Below are 18,900 nucleotides of genomic sequence, written 5' to 3' on the forward strand. Positions count from 1 at the left end.
AGCTGAAAGTTTCTTTGTGTGTATGTGTGTTTGTGTTTGGCTGTGCCATGTGGCCTGTGGGATCTTAGTTTCCTGACCAGGGATGGAACCTGCACCCCCTCCATGGAAGCATAGAGTCTTTTATTTTTTTGAACTTTCTATTTTAGAGTAGAGTATAGCTGATTAACCCTGTTGTGATAGTTTCATGTGAACAGTGAAGGGACTCGGCCATACGGTATGCATGTACCCACGCTCCCCCAAACTCGCCTCCCGTCCAGCCTGCCACAGGACATTGAGCAGAGTTCCTTGTGCCATAGAGTAGGGCCTAACTGTCCTGGAAGTGTGAAGCCACTGGACTGCCAGAGAAGTCCTCGTGGAGCTGAAACATTCTATCCAAGTTCCCCCAGTCTTTTGGTGGAAAACTACATGTGCAGGAGGGGACTGTACAAGCCCAGGCAGGCAACAGCTCGGGGCGCCGTGACCTGACTGGAGGCTCGCAGGCCTCAAAGACATAACTTACTGACCAGACGGGAGGCGTGTCCCTGAACACACTGGGGCGTCCCTGGAGACCCTCACTGGCCTCACCTTTTTAGCATCAGGGTATCCGAGTGGTCATGCTATTCTGAGTTGCCCCATCTGAATCACTGGTTACTTTGCAAGGGCTTCTTATGCCAAACTCCAAAACTCTATCTCTCCTTTTCTGTAACTGTTGACTATTTGCAACTGCTTTTACCCTCTGTGGATCTCACCACGTTTGGCTGCTTTTCCAGATATTTGGACTTCAGGGCCACTACTCACTCCTAGTTGGGGCAGCGTCTCATAAGAACTGGGGTGGGAGTGTACAGGGCAGGGGCCTGGGGCATGCACTCTTCGCTCTTTACCTTAAGAGGGATATGTATCAAGTCTGCGGGGACACCTGTGATCTAAGGTTGTATCTCAGACAGGAGAAGCAGTACATCAGAGAGTGCCAGACCCAAAATGTCAGTTGGAGAGGCTGGGATGGTACAGGGGTCGCAGGAGACACCTAGCATGTGTCTGCCCATTGTGTAGAGGCACAAAGGACCCTCTGCGCTGAATCCTTGTTTCTCCCTCTAAAATCACCAAAGGTTAGGCCCTGCCCAGAGTTCCTGGCAGATCTGCCCCTGGAGGCTTCTGAAGGAGGCAGCGCAGTTCATGGGGATCCACAGGCTCTCCAACTTACCCAGTAGCACCCCACCATCCGCCACTCATGCATCCGGTGGTGGTTGGTTCAGTCGCTCAGTTGTGTCCAACTCTTGGCAACTCTATGGGCTGCGGCATGCCAGGCTTCCCTGTCCTTCTGTGTCAGAGAAACCCGTGTCCATAACTTTGGTGCACTCTGGTAACAGAATGCACAAGTTGGGATTCTGTCTCTGAAGTGAAAAAGCAGGACTCAGCCTCTGAGTCAAAAATCTCATATTTGGCCTCTGGAGCCAACTAGGGACCCACTAAGTGATTCCATTATCTAGGATAAATCATATTGTATATTGGTGCTTCCCAGGTGGTGGCGCTAGTGGTAAAGAATCCACCTGCCAATGCAGGTAGTTTGAACCCTGAGACAAGAGTTAAATCCCTGGATCAGGAAGATCCCCTGGAGAAGGGCATGGCTACCCAGTCCAGTATCCTTGCCTGGAGAATGCCATGGACAGAGGAGCCTGGCGGGTTACAGTCCGCGGGGTCGCAGAGTCGGACACGACTGAAGCGAATGAGCACACACACATGAGCTGGCTGTTTCATGGAGTCTGAAATAATATCTTTTCGCCAACAAGCAAAGCCTCTCCCTCCTTTGAGGTATAAGAACCACCGTCCAGCGTTCCTCCTTAGTCCTTTTAGCTTACGTGCGTGCTCAGTCGCCTCCGACTCTTCGCGACTCCCTGGACTGTAGTCCGCGCCAGGCCCCTCTGTACATGGGATTTCCCAGGCAAGAATAACTCGAGTGGGTTGCCATTTCCGTCTCCAGGGGATCTTCCTGACCCAGGGATCGAAGCCTGCACTAGTTGGCCGATTGTTTACCACTGTGCCACCTGGGAGTGGATGCCACGGTCCCTCAGTTCAGTTCAGTTCAATTCAGTTCAGTCGCTCAGTCGTGTCCGACTCTGCGACCCCATGAATCGCAGCACGCCAGGCCTCCCTGTCCCTTAGGGGGTTGCAAAAACCAATGCTTCAGATGAACAATAACTCCGTTCACTGCGCCCCAGAGCGCAGACACCCAGAAGAGGGCAGGCCGAGAAGCTTCAATTAAGAGGCAACCACCAATCAGAGCGAGGGATTGCTGCGCCGGCGTATCGCTTTGGGGAGGGACTTCCGGCATCCTCGTTGTGGCGGTGGTTTTTTCGCGCCCGTTGGGTCCTTTCCGGCTGCAGACCGTTGTGTCGGGATCTAGGTGATCGCACCAGGAGGGCCCGAGAGGAGAGCCCGTACCCGCTGCACAGAGGCAGATCTGAGACTCTGCGACGCCGCCCGGGGTGACCCGCGCTAGGCCCAGGAGAGGCCCTGCTGGGCCCGAGTTCTCAAGCCGCTTCCGGACCCGCTCCGGCCAGAGTCCGATGGCGGCGGCGGCGGCGCTGGGGGACCCGCCTCAGGTAAACGCTCGCTCTCCGGGCCTGCACCGCCCTCACCCCACCAGACACTGAAGCTCCGAGCGCGAGGCTCCTGCTCAAGCGCCCGCAGCCGCGGGATCGAGGACGGTGGGGCGGTCGCGGGTGGGGCCCTGTGTCTGACAGTGTGACGGCTCGTGGGAGAGTGACAGGCGGAGGGACCCCAGGCGCAGAGGCTTGGAGGTCGGACTGAGGCAGGAGGATGGGGAAACCTGGGTCCATCTTATATGTGCAGTAAACAAGAGTGTGCGGTGAGATCAGGCCTGGCCTGGCAGAGAGAGGTGGTTCCTTTATTCTGAGGGACTTGGGAACCGTGGAGAGATTTGGATGGACAAGGAACACTGTCAGGGCTTTAAAAGTTTTCAAAAACCCGCTCCGAGAAGGAACGTACTGGAATGGGGTGGCAGAGAAAGGCACAGGAAGTTGAGTCGTCGTCTAAGGTCTCAGGATCTGATAAGAGGCAGCACTGAGGACTGAAGCGCAGAGGTTAGCTGGTTGACGTCACTAGGTTCCAGTGCCAGGTTGGGGATACAGGCGACGTGATATACATTGAGCCCAGCCATGGTTGCCTTCCTTTCCTCCCAGGTCCTGAAGGTTGAAAAGGCACATATGGAACCTACCTAAAGCAGGAGAGGATGTCTCAGCCCCTCTCTGGTTCTGGGTGGCTAATACTGAAACAAAGTTCAGAGGGAAAGTAGGCAGTGCTTCAAAACAGCATTCAGTACTTCCCTGGGTATGGGATCCCTCAGAGATCTGGGATAATACCAGATCATGTTTGATTTTGGTAAGCACTCTCTGGATGTCATGTTCCAGGTACATAGGTGAGTCCACAGAGATGCCTGTGATGTGGGGCAGGGTGGTGGGAGAGCTGCGGGAGTGCAACTGTGGGGTCTGAAATGTGAAGGAGTTTTGGTCAGCTGATGTGCACATCAAGAGGAAGTATGAGTTGAGGGCCCACAGGCCCTGGTGCTGGGGACTTAAGGGTAACAACGAGACCATGTTTGGCTGTGTCTTAGATGCACAATGTGGGAGTCCTCAGGGGAATTACCTGGTGGGAGGGATGGGGCCCTGTAAGCCAGGCCTAGAGTTTAGGTGGAGTTTATCCCTCCTGGGCACTGCCTTTTGTGGCTAAGGGCTCAAGAGTGATTAACGGAACAGTGAAGAGAGATCAGGCATCATTGGCACCAGACCCTGAGTTGACAAACTCTGGGGGAGGATGACTGGAATAGATGTGTGAGATGAATTGTGAGTTTTCAGAGAGAGAATGTTTATGGTTTCAGCTATCTCATTCATGACAGGGTGGTGTGACCTTTGAGGACATTGCCCTGTCCTTTAGCTGGAAGGAATGGAAGCTCCTTGATGCAGCTCAGAGACGCCTGTACCATGATGTGATGCTGGAGAACTATGCACTTATATCCTCACTGGGTAAGACTGCCACCCTCCCCAGACTGACCTGGGCTAGGCTCTGTATCTCGCCTCACCCTCCTTTCCTCAAGGGGTGCTCTGTTCAAACACGTGCACCTTGGGCACTGTTTGTTTCCTCGGCTTTCTGGTTAGTTGTTTTGATAGGTAGGGCTGGGTTGTTTGCACTGCCCTTGTCTCGCCTTGTAGCCCCAATTATTGTTATTATTTCCAAAAAGAGGGAACTAATATTACTGTTTTCCTTTACAGGGTCATTGTAAGAATTAAATGAGATACTGATATAGTTTCAATACTAATAATTGAATAAGCATAGGGATTTCTGGACTCACCCCTCATACGGATATATTTGAAGTCAGCAGTCTTGCAGTGAGGCTAGTGGATCGCATCTTCCTTCCCTGTTCCCTGACCAGGTGGTGTATCCAGGCCCATGGCACTCCTGTGTCCCTGGTTTTGTTCCCTTTCATTATCTCACATTTCCTCATGCCTCTGTCGCCAAGAGTTGAAGGCGCTGTCACGGCCATAACCGGGATCGTGGGCTGTTTTTCAAGGATATCCTTTATGGTTCTGTCTGTACCGTTTAGAGCTCTTCTGTTCCTTTTCTCTTATTGAGTTATAATTGACAGTACTATATACATTTAAAGGGTACAGGGATTTCCCTGATGGTCCTGTTATTAGGATTAGTTCTTTCATTGCTGTGGCCTGGGTTCAATTCCTGGTTGGGGAACTGAGATCCCACAAACCTTGAGGTGGTGAACTCTGGGGGAGGATAACTGGAATAGATGTGAAGATGTGAAATGAATTGTGGGTTCTCAGAGAATGCTTATGGTTTCATCTCATTCATGACAGGTGGTATGACCTTTGAGACAGCCAAAAAACAAAAAAAAGAATGTATACAATCTGATGATTTTATGTATATACACACATATTCTGAAATGAGGACGATAATAAAGTTAATTAACATATCCATTTCCTGATATATTTATCTTTTTCATATGTGTGAGAGCACTTGGATCTACTCTCAGCACATTTGAAGTGGACAATACAGCATTATTAACTATAGTCTCCATGCTATATTAGATCCCCAGAGCTTATTCACCTTATAACCAACCACCATTTTCTGTAGACCTGAGCCCCCATTCTTTGTTTCTGTGGTTTCAACTCTCTTTTTCAAGATTCCATATATAAGTGATACCATACAGTATTTGGGCTTCCCTGGTGGCTCAGATGGTAAAGAATCTGTCTGCAATGCAGGAGCCCTGGGTTGGAAAGATCCCCTGGAGAAGGAAATGGCTACCCACTCCAATACTCTTGCCTGGAGAATCCCATGGACAGAGGAGTCTGGTGGGCTGTGGGCCACGGGCTCACAAAGAGTCAGACATGACTGAGCGACTTTCATTCATTCGGTCATACAGTATTCGTTTTTCTCTGGCTTATTTTACTTTGTGTTAAGCCCTCCAGGTCCATCAGTGCATGCTTTGCTTTGTTATGGCTGAGTGGTAACTCCATTGTGTATAAACACCAGACTGTCCATTTGTTGGTATACAGATGCAGGCAAGGCCTGCCTCACAGACAGCGCAGGTTTGCTTCCAGACCACCACAATAGGAAGGGAGGATGGCCCTAAAGCAAGTGACAGAGTTTTGTTCCCCAGGGAATGTGTTACGTTTGCGCTGTGCAGTGGCCTGAGTGTGCAAGAGCATCATACATAAAATGACAGCGACTAGGCTTTCGTTCAAAAGAAGTCCTCATTGCTGGAAAAATGTGAACTGGCATCTGAGCTGTATCTTTTTGCTCATGGAGGGTCTTCCCTTAATTGTGACTGATCAAGGTGCTGATTAATCAGGTTGCTGAAGGCTGGGGTGGCTATGGCAATTTTTTCAAATAAGACGATGGAATGTCTCGCACGGATGGACTCTTCCTTTCATGAATGATTTCTCTGTAGTATGGAATGCTGTTTGATAGCATTTTACACACAGTAGAAATTGTTTCAAGGTTGGAATCAATCTTTTCAAACCCTATGGCTGCTTTATCAACTAAGTGTATGTAATATTCTAAATCCTTTATTATCATTCCAACATTCTTCACAGCATTTTCACCAGTGTCCTTCATCTCAAGAAGCCATTTTCTTTTCTCGTCTGTTAAAGTTTGTTCTGAGATTGCCGCAGTTCAGTCCTCTTCCAGCTCCATTCTAATTCTAGTTCTCTTGCGTTTTCCACCACGTCTACAGTTCCTTCCTTCACTGAAGTCTTGAACCTTCCAAGTCACCCATGAGAGTGGTCTTCAATCAGCTTTTCTCCAGATCCTGTTAGTGTTGATAGTTTGATCTTTTCCCATGATTCATAAATATTCTTAATGGCATCTAGAGTGAGGAATCCTTTCCAGAAGGTTTTCCATTTACTTGACCTGGATATATTTGAGGAATCAGGCCTTCCCAAGTGCTCGTGGTAAAGAATCCAAGTGCCAATGTAGGAGACATGGGTTTGATCCCTGGATTGGGAAGATCCCCGGAAAGGGAAATGGCAACCCACTCTAGTATTCTTGCCTGGGAAATCCCATGGAAAGAGGAGCCTGGTAGGCTACCGTCCACGAGCGTCACGAAAGAGTCAGATGTGACTTCGCGACTAAACAACAACAATTAGAGGAGTTATTATCTATGGTGTCTATAGCCTTATGAAATGTATTTCTCAGGGCTGGCAGTCTAGTCTACTTGATCCATGGGCTACAGAATGGATGTTGTCGTGCTAGGCATGAAAACAACATTACTGTACATCTCCATCAGAGCTCTTGGGCGACTGGGTCCATTTTCAGTGAACAGTAACATTTTGAAAACAATCTTTTGTTCAGAGCAGTAGGTCTCAACAGTAGTCTTAAATTATGCAGTAAATCATGTTATAAATATATGCGCTGTCATCCAGGCTTTGTTGTCCCGTTTATAGAATATATGAAGAGTCAATCTACCATAATGCTTAAGGGCCCAAGATTTCCAGCATGATAAAGGAGCATTGGCTTCAACATCTAGTCACCAGCTGCATTAGCCCCTAACGAGAGAGTTTAGCGTGTCCTTTGAAGCCAGGCATTGACTTCTCTCTCACTGTGAAAGTCCTAGATGACATCTTCCAGCATAAGACTATTTCATCTACTATAACAATCTGTTGTTTAGTGTAGCTATGTGCATTAATTAGCTTACCTAGATCCTTTGGATAACTTTGGTACAGCTTCTACATCAGCATTTGCTGCTTCACCTTGTGCTTCTGTGTTATGGAGACAGTTTCTTTCCTTGAAGCTCATGAACTAACCTGTGCTGGCATCAGACTTTCTTTTTTTTTTTTTTTGCAGCTTCTCACTTCTCTCAGTCATCACAGAATTGGAAAGGGTTAGGGCTTGACTCCCTTAGGCTTTGGCTTAGGGAACGTTATGCCTGGCTTCATCTTGTATTGTTGTTCAGTCACTAAGTTGTGTCTGACTCTTTGCGACCCAGTGGACTGTAGCACACCAGGCTCCTCTGTCCTCCACTGTCTCCGGGAGTTTGCTCAAACTCCTGTCCATTGAGTTTGTGATACCACCCATCAGTCTCCTCCTCTGTTGTCTCCTCTTCCTCCTGCCTTCAGCCTTTCCCAACATCAGCATCTTTTCCAATGAGTCAGCTCTTTGAATCAGGAGACCAGAGTATTGGAGCTTCGACATTTGTCCTCCCAATGAATATTCAGGGTTGATTTCCTTTAGGATTGACCAGTTTCCTCTCCTTGCAGTCCATCTGACTCTCAAGTCTTCTGCAGCATCACAGTTCCAAAGCATCAATTCTTTGGCACGCAGCCTTTTTGTGGTCCAACTCTCATATCCGTCCATGACTGCTGCAAAAAATGTAGCTTTGAAGATACAGGCCTTTGTTTCTGCTTTTTAATTAATATGCTATCTAGGTTTGTTATAACTTTCCATTCAGGGAATAAGCTCACTCAGACTCACGTCCATCGAGTCAGTGATGCCATCCAGCCATCTCATCCTCTGTCGTCCCCTTCTCCTCCTGCCTCCAATTCCTCCCAGCATCAGAGTCTTTTCCAATGAGTCAGCTCTTCGCATCAGGTGGCCAACGTACTGGAGTTTCAGCTTCACCATCATTCCCTCCAAAGAAATACCAGGGCTGATGTCCTTCAGAATGGACTGGTTGGATCTCCTTGCAGTCCAAGGGACTCTCAAGAGTCTTCTCCAACACCACAGTTCAAAAGCATCAATACTTTGGCATTCAGCCTTCTTCACTGTCCAACTCTCACATCCATACATGGCCACTGGGAAAACCATAGCCTAGTCGGACCTCTGTTGGCAAAGTAATGTCTCTGCTTTTCAACATGCTATCCAGGTTGGTTATAACTTGTCTTCCAAGGAGTAAGCGTCTTTTAATTTCATGGCTGCAGTCACAATCTGCAGTGATTTTGGAGCCCAAGAAAATAAAACCTGTCACCACTTCCACTTTTTCCCCTTTGATTTGCCATGAAGTGATGGGACCAAATGCCATGATCTTAGTTTTTTGAATGTTGAGTTTTAAGCTAACTTCACTTTCCACCATTCGAGTTGGGGCTCCCTGTTCTGTTCCATTGATCTATGTGTCTTTTTTTATGCCAGTACCATAATGTGTCAATTACTGTAGCTTTGTACTACTTTGAAATCAGGAAATATGATGCCTCACTTTGTCCTTCTTTGTCAAGATTGCTTTTGCTGTTTGGAACTTTTTGTGGTTCCCTATGAATTTTAGGATTGTTTGTTCTGCGGAAATGTCTTTGGGATTTTGATACAGACTGTTTTCTATCTGTAAATTGCTCTTGGTAAAATTAACAATATTAATTCTTGGAATCCTAGAACACTGGATATCTTTTCATTTATTTATGTCTTCTCCACTTTCTTTCATCATTGTCATATAATTTTCAGAATATAAATTTCTCAACTCCTAGGTTAAATTTATTCCTAAGGTTGTTTCCTTAATTTTCTTTTCAGGCAGTTTTTATATTAGTGTATATAAATGCAACTGTAACCGATTTGTATATTGGGGGTTTTTTTGTCCTACAACTTTACTGAATTCATTTAGTATGGTAGAATTTTGGAGTTTCTACATATAAGACTGTGCTACCTACAAACACTTTTGCTTCTTCTATTCATGTTGGTAAAGTGCTGGACTCAATATGCCAGCAACTTTGGAAAGCTCCGCAATGGCCCCAGGGCTGGCAAAAGTCACTTTTTATTCCTATCCTAAAGAAGGACAATGCCAGAGAATGTTCAGACTACTGTACAACTGTGCTTATTTCACACGCTGGCAAGGTAATGGTCAAAATGCCTCAAGCTAGGCTTCAACAGTATGTGAACTGAGAACTTACAGATGTACAAGTTGGATTTAGAAAAGGCAGAGGAACCGGAGCTCAACTTGCCAACATTCATCGGATCATAGAGAAAGCAAGGGAATTCCAGAAAAACATCTACTTCTGATTCATTGACTATGCTCAAGCCTTTGACTATGTGAATCACAACAAAGCCTGGGAAATTCTTAAAGAGATGGGAGTACCAGACCACCTTACCTGTCTCCTGGGAAACCTGTATTCAAGTCAAAAAGCAACAATTAGAACCAGACCTGCAACAATAGACTGGTTCAAAATTGGGAAAGGAGTATGATGAGGCTGTATACTGTCACTCTCTTTATTTAACATATGTGCAGAGTATCTAATGCAAAATTGCAGGCTGGATGAATCACTGGCTGGAATCAGGATTGCCAGCAGAAATATCAGCAACAACAGATATGCAGATAATATCACCCTAAGGGCAGAAAGCGAAGAGGAACGTCTTGATGAAGGTGAAAGAGGACAATGAAAAAGCTGGCTTAAAAGTCAGCAATCGGAGCGCTAAGATCATGGCATCTGGTCCTGTCTATCACTTCATGGCAAATAGATGGGAAAACAATGGAAACAGTGACAGACTTTGTTTTCTTGGGCTCCAAAATCACTGCAAATGGTGACTGCAGCCATGAAATGAAAAGACACTTGCTTCTTGGAAGAAGAGCTTTATGACAAACCTAGACAGTGTATTAAAAAGTAGAGACCTCACTTTGCTGACAAAGGTCCGTACAGTCTAAGCTATGGTTGTTCCAGTAGTCGTGTATAGATGTGAGAGTTGGACCATAGAGAAGGCTGAGCACCGAAGAATTTATGCTTTCAAACTGTGGTGCTGGAGAAGACTCTTGAGAGTCAGTTGGACTCCAAGGAAATCAAACTAGTTAGTCCTAAAGGAAATCAACCCTGAGTGTTCATTGGAACGACTGATGCTGAAGCTGAAGCTCCAGTACTTAGGCTCGCTGGTGCAAAGAACCAACCCACTGGAAAAGACCCTGATGCTGGGGAAGAGTGAGGGCAAGAGGAGAACGGGGCAACAGAAGATGAGCTGGTTGGATGTCATCACCAACTTTTTGGACATGAGTTTGGGCCAATTTGGGGAGATAGTGAAGGATGGGGAAGCCTGGTGTGTTGAAGTCCCAGGGGTGGCCCAGAGTCGGACGTGACTTAGCACCTGAACAGTGACATCAATTCTGGTTTGAATGCCGTTTCTTTCTTTTTCTTCCCTACTTACTCTGGCTGGGGCTTCCTGTACTGTGTTGAATAAAAACAGAAGTGATGGGCATCCTCATCTTGTTCCTGATGTTAGAGGAAAACTTTTTAGCTTTTGAGTGTTGACTATAATGTCGTTGTTGTTGTTGTTTAGTCATTGATTTGTGTCTGACTCTTTTGTGTCCCCATGGACTGTAGCCCGCCAGACTCCTCTGTCCATGAGATTTCCCAGGTAAGAATACTGGAGTAGGTTGCCATTTCCTTCTCCAGGGAATCTTCCTGACTCAGGGATCAAAACTGTTTCCTGCTTGGCAGGCAGATTCTTTACCCCGGGGCCACCTGGGAAGCCCTGAGTGTGAAGTTAGCTGTAGGCATATCAGATGTGTTGAGGTACATTCCTTCTATATCTAACTTGTTGAGAGTTTTTATCTTGAAAAGATATTGAACTTTATCAAATGCTTTTTCAGCATGTACAGATATGATTGTGGTTTTTATCTTCCATTCTGACAATGTGTTTGTCACATTTTTTGATGTTGCACATGATGTTTAACCATCTTAGCATTCCCGGGATAAATCCTCCTTGATTGTGATGTATGATCCTTTTAATGTGCTGTTGGATTTGATTTGCAAGTATTTTGTTGAAGAGTTTTATATCTGTTTATCAGGGCTATTGTCCTATAATTTTCTTCTCTTGTGTTATGCTTAAATAGCTTTGATAGCAGAGTAATGCTGTTCTCATTAAATGAACTTGTAAATGTTCCTGTTTCAGGTTTTTGGAAGACTTTGAGAAGGATCAATGTTAAGTCTTTAAATATTAAGTGGATTTCCCAGTGATTCTGTCTAGTCCTGAACTTTTCTTTGTTGGGAGATTTTTTTTATTAGCGATTACATCTCCTTACCAGTTACAGATCTGTTCAGATTTTCTATTTCTTCATGATTTAGTTTTGGTTGGTTTTATGTTTATAGGAATGTTATTCATTTCTTGAGGTTATCTAATTTGTTGGTGAAAAATTGTTCATTGTAATTTCTTCTGATTGATTGTGTTCCTGCAGTATGAGTTGTGATGTCTCCTCTTTTATTTCTGACTTTGAGTCTTCACTCTTCATAATCTAACTAAAGACCTTATGTCTTTTAAGAAACTGACTCTTGGGAATTCCCTAGTAGTCCAGTGGTTAGGACTCTGTACTTTCATTCCAGGAGGCCCCGGTATTTCATTTTTGACCCAACATGTGATGTCTCCTAGAGGATGATACATGCACTCGAGAAGAATGTGTATTCTGGTATAATTGGATAGTGTCTTTTGTACATGTCTATTAGGTCTGTTTGGTCTTAAGTACAGTCAAGTCCAATGTTTTCTAATCCAGAGTGGGATCTTGAACCCTTAATATTATTGCAGCTATCTATTTCTACCTTCAGATTTGTTAATATTGGCTTTATATATTTAGGTGCTCCAACATTGGGTACATACGTATTTGTAATGTTTATCCTCTTGATGAATTGAGTGCTTTATCATTACGTAATGACCTCCTTTGTCTCTTATGACAATTATTTACTTAAAGAGTATCTCATCTGACACAGTAGGATTACCCTGCTTGTTTTTTTTTATCCCTGCTTTTGAAAAAGATTTTTCTATTTATTTTTGATGTGGTGGATCTTTCTTGCTGCGTGGTCTTTTTCTCTAGTTGTGGTGAGTGGGGGCTGTTCTCATTGCAGCACAAAGGCTTCTCATTGTAGAGTATGAGCTCTAGGTGCATGGGCTTCAGCGGTTGTGGCACACATGGGCTTACTTCCTCTGCAGCATGTGGGGTCTTCCCAGACCAGGGATCAAACCTGTGTCTCCTGTATTGGCAGGTGGATTCTTTACTAGTGAGCCACCAGGGAAGCCCCATACTGGGTCTTAATTGTGGTGCATGCGGTCTTCATTGCTACATGCAAGATCTTTTTTCGTTTCATTTGCACATTTGTGCAGAGAGTTGCCCCTTCCGATAACGTGAATGTGTACCTCATCAGCATTTCTTTCCATTCAGGCTTCTGGAGTGGAGAGGAGAAAGTTGAGACTTCCTTTGCACAGAGTGTTTCTGTGGCAGTGTCACAGGCCAGGACTTCCAAGGAAGCTTCATCTTCTCAGAAGACTCACCCCTGTGAAGTGTGTGGTCCAGTCTTGAGAGGCATTTTCCATTTGGCTGAGCAGCAGGGAACACAACACAGCAAGAAATTACTGAAGTGCAAGGCATGTGCAAAAGGATTTTCTTTCAGTACAGACCTTCAGCAGCACCAGGAGCAGCACAAGCAAGAAAAACCACCCATAATCAATGTGGACAGGCCTTCATTTGTGGAGAGCTCCAATTTCCTTGTGTCAGGAGAGCCTTTAACCAGCAAGGAGGTTGGGGATGACTTCCGAAGCACCTCAGAACATCTGAAGCAACAGGCCAGTCACACTGGGGAGAAGCCAAATACAGTCACCCGCTGCATGGAAACTTTACAAAGCAAGAAAAGTCATTGTACCAGGGGAGAATGCAAGAAAGCCTTCGGCCCCAAACAAACACTTGTTCAGGACCACAGTGCCTGCCCTGAAAGACAACGTTTTGTGTGCAGTAAATGTGGGAAAAAGTTCAAGTATAAATCCTCATTTATTGTGCACCAGAAAGCCCACACTGGTGACAGGCTTTATGAGTGTGGTGACTGTGGGAAATCTTTCAGAGGAAGCTCAGCCCTCATTCAACATCGAAGAATTCATACTGGGGCAAGGCAGTACAAGTGCAGCAAATGTGGGAAATCCTTTAGCCAAGAATTTGTCCTCATTTATCCTCAGAGGAGTAGCAATGGAGAAAATTGCCATGTATGCTATCATTGTGCACAGTCTTCTGGCCAGAGCTCCATCTTTATTCAACAACGGACAGTTCACACTGGAGAAATCAGTTATAAATGCACTGAGTGCAGGAAGTCCTTTAAACGGAAATCTGATGTAATTGAACACTGGAGGGTTCATACAGGAGAAAGGCCTTACGAGTGCAATGAATGTGGGAAATCTTTTACTTCTAGCTCTGCCCTCCATTATCATCAGAGAGTTCACACTGGAGAAAAGACTCATAAATGTGGGGAATGTGGGAAGTCTTTTACCTCTAGCTCTGGCCTGCGTTATCATCAGAGAATTCACACCGGAGAAAGGCCATATGAGTGTATTGATTGTGGGAAGTCTTTTACCCAAATAAATCACCTCATTATACATCGAAGAATTCACACAGGAGAAAGGCCTTATGAGTGCAGTGAATGTGGGAAATCCTTTAGCCATAAATCTTACCTGTCTCAACACCAGAGAGTTCACACTGGAGAAAGGCCTTTTGAATGTAATGAATGTGGGAAATCTTTTACATCTGGTTCTGCCCTCTGTTATCATCAGAGAGTTCACACAGGAGAAAAACCTTATGAGTGCAGTGACTGTGGGAAATCCTTTACCAATGGACCAATACTCATTCGACACCGTAGAGTTCACACAGGAGAAAGGCCTTATGAGTGCAGTGAGTGTGGAAAATCCTTTACCCAAAGAAATCATCTCAACATACACCAGAGAGTTCACACAGGAGAGAGGCCTTATGAGTGCAGTGAATGTGGAAAATCTTTTACCTCTGGCTCTGCCCTTCGTTATCATCAGAAAATTCACATTGGAGATAGGCCTTATGAGTGCAGTGAATGTGAGAAGTCTTTCACCTCTAACTCTGCCCTCCGTTGTCATCAGAGAGTTCACACAGGAGAAAGGCCTTTTGACTGCCGTGAATGTGGGAAATCTTTTAGGGATAGTTCCCAGTTGAATCAACACCAGAGGGTTCACACTGGAGAAAAGCCTTATGAGTGTACGGATTGTGGGAGATCCTTTAGCCAGAATTCGTACCTCTCTAAACACCGAAGAGTTCACACTGGAGAAAGGCCTTATGAGTGCAGTGAATGTGAGAAGTCTTTTACTTCTGTCTCTGCCCTTGGCTATCATCAGAGAGTTCACACTGGAGAGCGGCCTTATAAGTGCAGTGACTGTGGGAAATCTTTTACCAATAGCTCGATACTCGTTCGACATCGGAGAGTTCACACAGGAGAAAGGCCTCATGAATGTAGTGACTGTGGGAAGTCCTTTACCCAAAGAATTCACCTCATCATTCACCGGAGAGTTCACACAGGAGAAAGGCCTTATGAATGCAGTGAATGTGGGAAGTCTTTCACCTCTCGTTCCACCCTTCATTATCATCAGAGAGTTCACACAGGAGAAAAGCCGTATGACTGCCTCAAATGTGGGAAGTCTTTTAGCCGGAAATCTAACCTCTCTCAGCATCAGAGAATTCACAGTGGAAAAAGGCCTTAGATGTATAAGAAATATATAGTTTCATTGTTCAATGTAATGACACTGGACCAAACTGTGAGACACTAATTGCCTCATACACCCAAACAGCAAGAGTAAAGAGATTCTTCATCATAATTTCAGTTATGTGGGAAGCACATGTAACTGTGTTGCACATTAATCTGCCCTTGATAGATTTACATCACTTCCAGTATCTGTCGCCGTATCCATTTCACCTCTAACCTGGCAGGTCTCCACAGTATGCATCAGTCACTACCCCAGCATGCTCAGGGAAGCATACTCTGTTCTCTCATTTGTTGGAGGAAATCAAGATTAGCCTAAACCCTTGGGATGTCTTCATTCCCTTTCTGAGCAGCTTGTGCATGGGCCTGATGCAGTATCGGCCCAGAGAACATCAGGAGTTCATCTGGCACCTTGCAGAGAAGGATGACTATTTTCAGGGACATATTGGTCTGAAGATACTAGTGGTGAGTTTTTCTAGCTTCCGAGTCACCAATTAAAAATTGCCAGCCACTGCTGGCGGATCTGCCTTACCATGGCTTTGGTTTGTATGATAACAAAGACTTGATTGTTTAAGTCCTCCTTAATCCTGGACGTTCCATTTACCTTGATATCTGTTTTATAAACAGAATTGGGCTGTTAGAAGCATGAAGAGGTGTGCAACTTTCATGCAGGTGTCAAACTTTCTGTGCTTCAGAGGAGACAATACAGAGGCAGAAATTAGCTTACTAGTTTTTGCCAAATTTGCATTTGTGCCCATGGCCTCCTGTGAAAGACTGCGGGGCTTTCTTGTCCTCATTTCAGGCCTGGATGCTATGATGAGTTTCAGGAGACTTAGCTCACCCTGAGGAGGAGTCAGCTGTGACAACATAACTGCTTCTGGGAGCAGCATAAATATTTTCCCTTGTTCACAGGGGATGTCAGCAGTGCTGAGGGAGTTTCTTCCCCAGGTCCTACTAAGAGCGAGGCAGGTAAAAAAGAATAAAGATTTTAAAAAAGGAGAATCTCATCCACAAATGTATTTGTGACCCAGGCCACATTCTTGTTGGCTCAGGTGGAAGGTCAGTCATTACTCATTCTATTTGCTGTCTTTGAGGTAAAAGGGATCCACAAAGGGCCTGAGAAAGTGGAATGAATATAGGATTGCCAAACCTACTTTCCAGAAAGTTGGACATAGAGGTTTGTTTTCTGTTGTTGTTTTTTAATCGTGAACCATTTCGAAAGCTATTTGTTGAGTTCTGACATATGTATGGAAGTAAAACCATCATCATAGTCATGGTAATGACTGTATGTTACTATATATTTATCTTATGACCTTTTGTACTCTCTTTCCTTGCCCTTCACAGCCCTCCATGTAACCACTGATTTATTTTCCATGATAATAGATCACTTTTGGATTTTCTAGAATTCATATGATGGGAATTTACTCTCTCCTGCTTTTATTTAAGTTGCCTAAATACTTGAAGGATCATCAATAATGTATGAGCAGCTCATACCTTTTTTTTCTAAGAAATATTCTTGTTTTTGAATATACCACTATTATCTATTCATTTGTTTATGAACATTTGGAGTTTTTCTAATTTTTGCCTATTGAAAAAGAAAGCTGGTAAAACATTTGTGTATAATTCTTTATGTGGATATATGTTTTATTTATCTTTACTTCAGTAACTCAGAGTGCAAAGTGTGAATCATAAGATAGTTGGGTGTTAAACAAATCATCAAATTTTGATCTGAACTAATTATACCTTTTCTTCTTTTTTTGGTCACACTGTATGGCTTGTGGATCTTAATTTCCCAATCAGGGATTGAACCTGGTCCCTAAGCAGTGAACACCTGGAGTCCTTACCACTGGACTGCCTGGGAATTTTTGTTTTTTTTCATTGTTATTAGCAGTATTTCAGAGGTCCATTTCCTCTTGTATCCTAGTGAATACTTCGTTTGGTCATTTTTTTTTTTTTTTTAGGAAATTGTCACTTTAATATATTGTACATATATATATATCTTTCTTCATAAATGGGGTAGAGGATAACCTTCCAGGATATTAGTGTTTTTATTAGGAATATGTTTATCTTTATTTTTAAAAGTTTTATTTTTCTTCTCATCAGTTATTCTTAATTTTAACCCTTTTGATAAGTTTGTCATACTATCTCACTGTTGTTTTGTTTGCATTTCCCTAAGGATTCATGATCATTTTTCAGATATGTATTTGCTGTCTCTGTATCTTTAGTGGAATGTTTATATTTGTCACCTTGTCTATGAGTTTTGGCTATTTTCTTCCTTTCACAAAAGAACAATGAAACAGCCAAGTCATACTGGAATTTCACTCCTTTTGTGACTTTTTAATTTATGGAGTATTTTAATAATGGAATAATGTGTTCTATTTTTTTCAGTTTTTTTATGCTATGCGCACTGTAATGGACATGTATATCATTCACTTTTAATCTGTGTTACTAATGTACTCTCCATCACTTTCTAAAGTCCAAGCATTTAATAAAACCACAAACCCTTGCTTAATAGTGTTTGCCCGGTTTCCTGATGTGTCATCATGGGGTTTGGGTTGGAGCAGAACTCTAAAAGAAGGGGAACAAAATGGCATCAGAATGAAGAATCTCAGAGCCCAGCTGGGCTGGAAATAAGGCAGTAATCAAACTCCCCAAGCCCTGGCTCAGGCAGCCTGGGTTTGAATCCTGATCACAAAACATCATTATGACTCACAGGCAAATGATTCCCCACCTCTGGGCCTCAGTTTCCCCTTGTAAAACAGGTATAAGATGTGGCTTTACCCATGAACTGTGGGAGATTGAGCTGGAGCACCCATCTGCTGCCCCGTGACTGTACCCACTACCTCCCTGGACCTCCCCACTAGCCTGGCCAGGTACCCCTCATTTCCCCTAAAGTCCCTGTGCCCCACTGGCACCTAGTGCATTTGAGAAAGAAATGGGGCTTCTGATAAGCCACTGACACACTCACCTGAAGGAGGCAGAGGCTGCAGAGGGCTGGTATCTCAGAATGGGTTCCCCTCCTGGGAATCTCTAGGCAACTCACTAGAGCTTCCTGAGCCTGTTTGCTGACTGACCTGGAGGTGATGCAGGTGCTTGCCTTGGTCTCTGTGAGAATCAATAGAAGTAACAAAACACTGAGTACTTAAGTGAGTGTCACACTGAGTGCCAAGATTCCAGGGTTTGCTTTATAAACATATTCTCTTTCATCCTCACAACTGAGAAAGTAGGAACTATTGTTTTACTACTGGCAAAATCCAGGGTCCAAGTGATGAAGTGGGGTCCCCAAAGTCACACAGTGGAGAAGTACCTGAGTCAAGATGGATTCATACCCCTCAGTCTAGCTCCAAAACTTGAGATGTTTAATCTGTTTACCTCGGTACATGAAGCCCGCAGCCTGAGGCAGACCCACAAAGATTTCCAAGGAGTCCCAGCTGCCTTTAGCTTTGTTGGAATCATCAACACAGCAATGTACCCATGTACCACCTACCCTTGTAGTCCTCACTGTAATACCCTTGTCTGTCACCGCCAGTAGCTTCCCCCACTGGAGGCTTTTCTCTCAGCTGCAACTGATTATATCCCAAGGCCACATCTTCCGTTTGAGCACAGCAGAGAGCTCAGCCTTCGAGAATCAGTGATTCTGAGCTGGGTCTCTCCACCCTCAGCAGCTGAGTGACACCTTCTGACATCATCTAACAACCAGGTAGGAGGTTTAACTTTCTCAGGTGTTTGTAACCTTCAGCTTGGAAGAGCAGACAGTTCCGAAGACCTGGTACCAGAAAATGATAATGGAGATCCTTGTGCTCCCGGTCTCACTGGGTAGCAGCTTGCCGCTGCTCCATTCATGGACCCACTGCCTGTTGGGGCAGGTTGAGAAGACTGACTGGTTGAGAAGAACATTGGCACACACCAGCCTTCTTCCCTGCACTCTGCACATGTTCTGAACCCTCGTCCTCTC

General features: G+C 44.7%; 1 protein-coding gene across 1 annotated transcript; it reads left to right on the top strand.

Annotated features, from left to right (window-relative positions):
* The first annotated feature begins 2,289 nt into the window (after positions 1-2,289).
* On the top strand, positions 2,290-17,457 carry LOC138418333 (zinc finger protein 256-like). The gene is made up of 3 exons (XM_069549536.1): positions 2,290-2,579; positions 3,893-4,019; positions 12,623-17,457. Exons 1-3 carry the CDS (start codon positions 2,544-2,546, stop codon positions 14,944-14,946), a joined length of 2,487 nt encoding a protein of 828 aa, XP_069405637.1. The 5' UTR covers positions 2,290-2,543; the 3' UTR covers positions 14,947-17,457.
* Positions 17,458-18,900: the final 1,443 nt, after the last annotated feature.

Source organism: Ovis canadensis, chromosome 14, assembly GCF_042477335.2.
Source record: "Ovis canadensis isolate MfBH-ARS-UI-01 breed Bighorn chromosome 14, ARS-UI_OviCan_v2, whole genome shotgun sequence".
NCBI classification, from domain to species: Eukaryota; Metazoa; Chordata; class Mammalia; order Artiodactyla; family Bovidae; genus Ovis; species Ovis canadensis.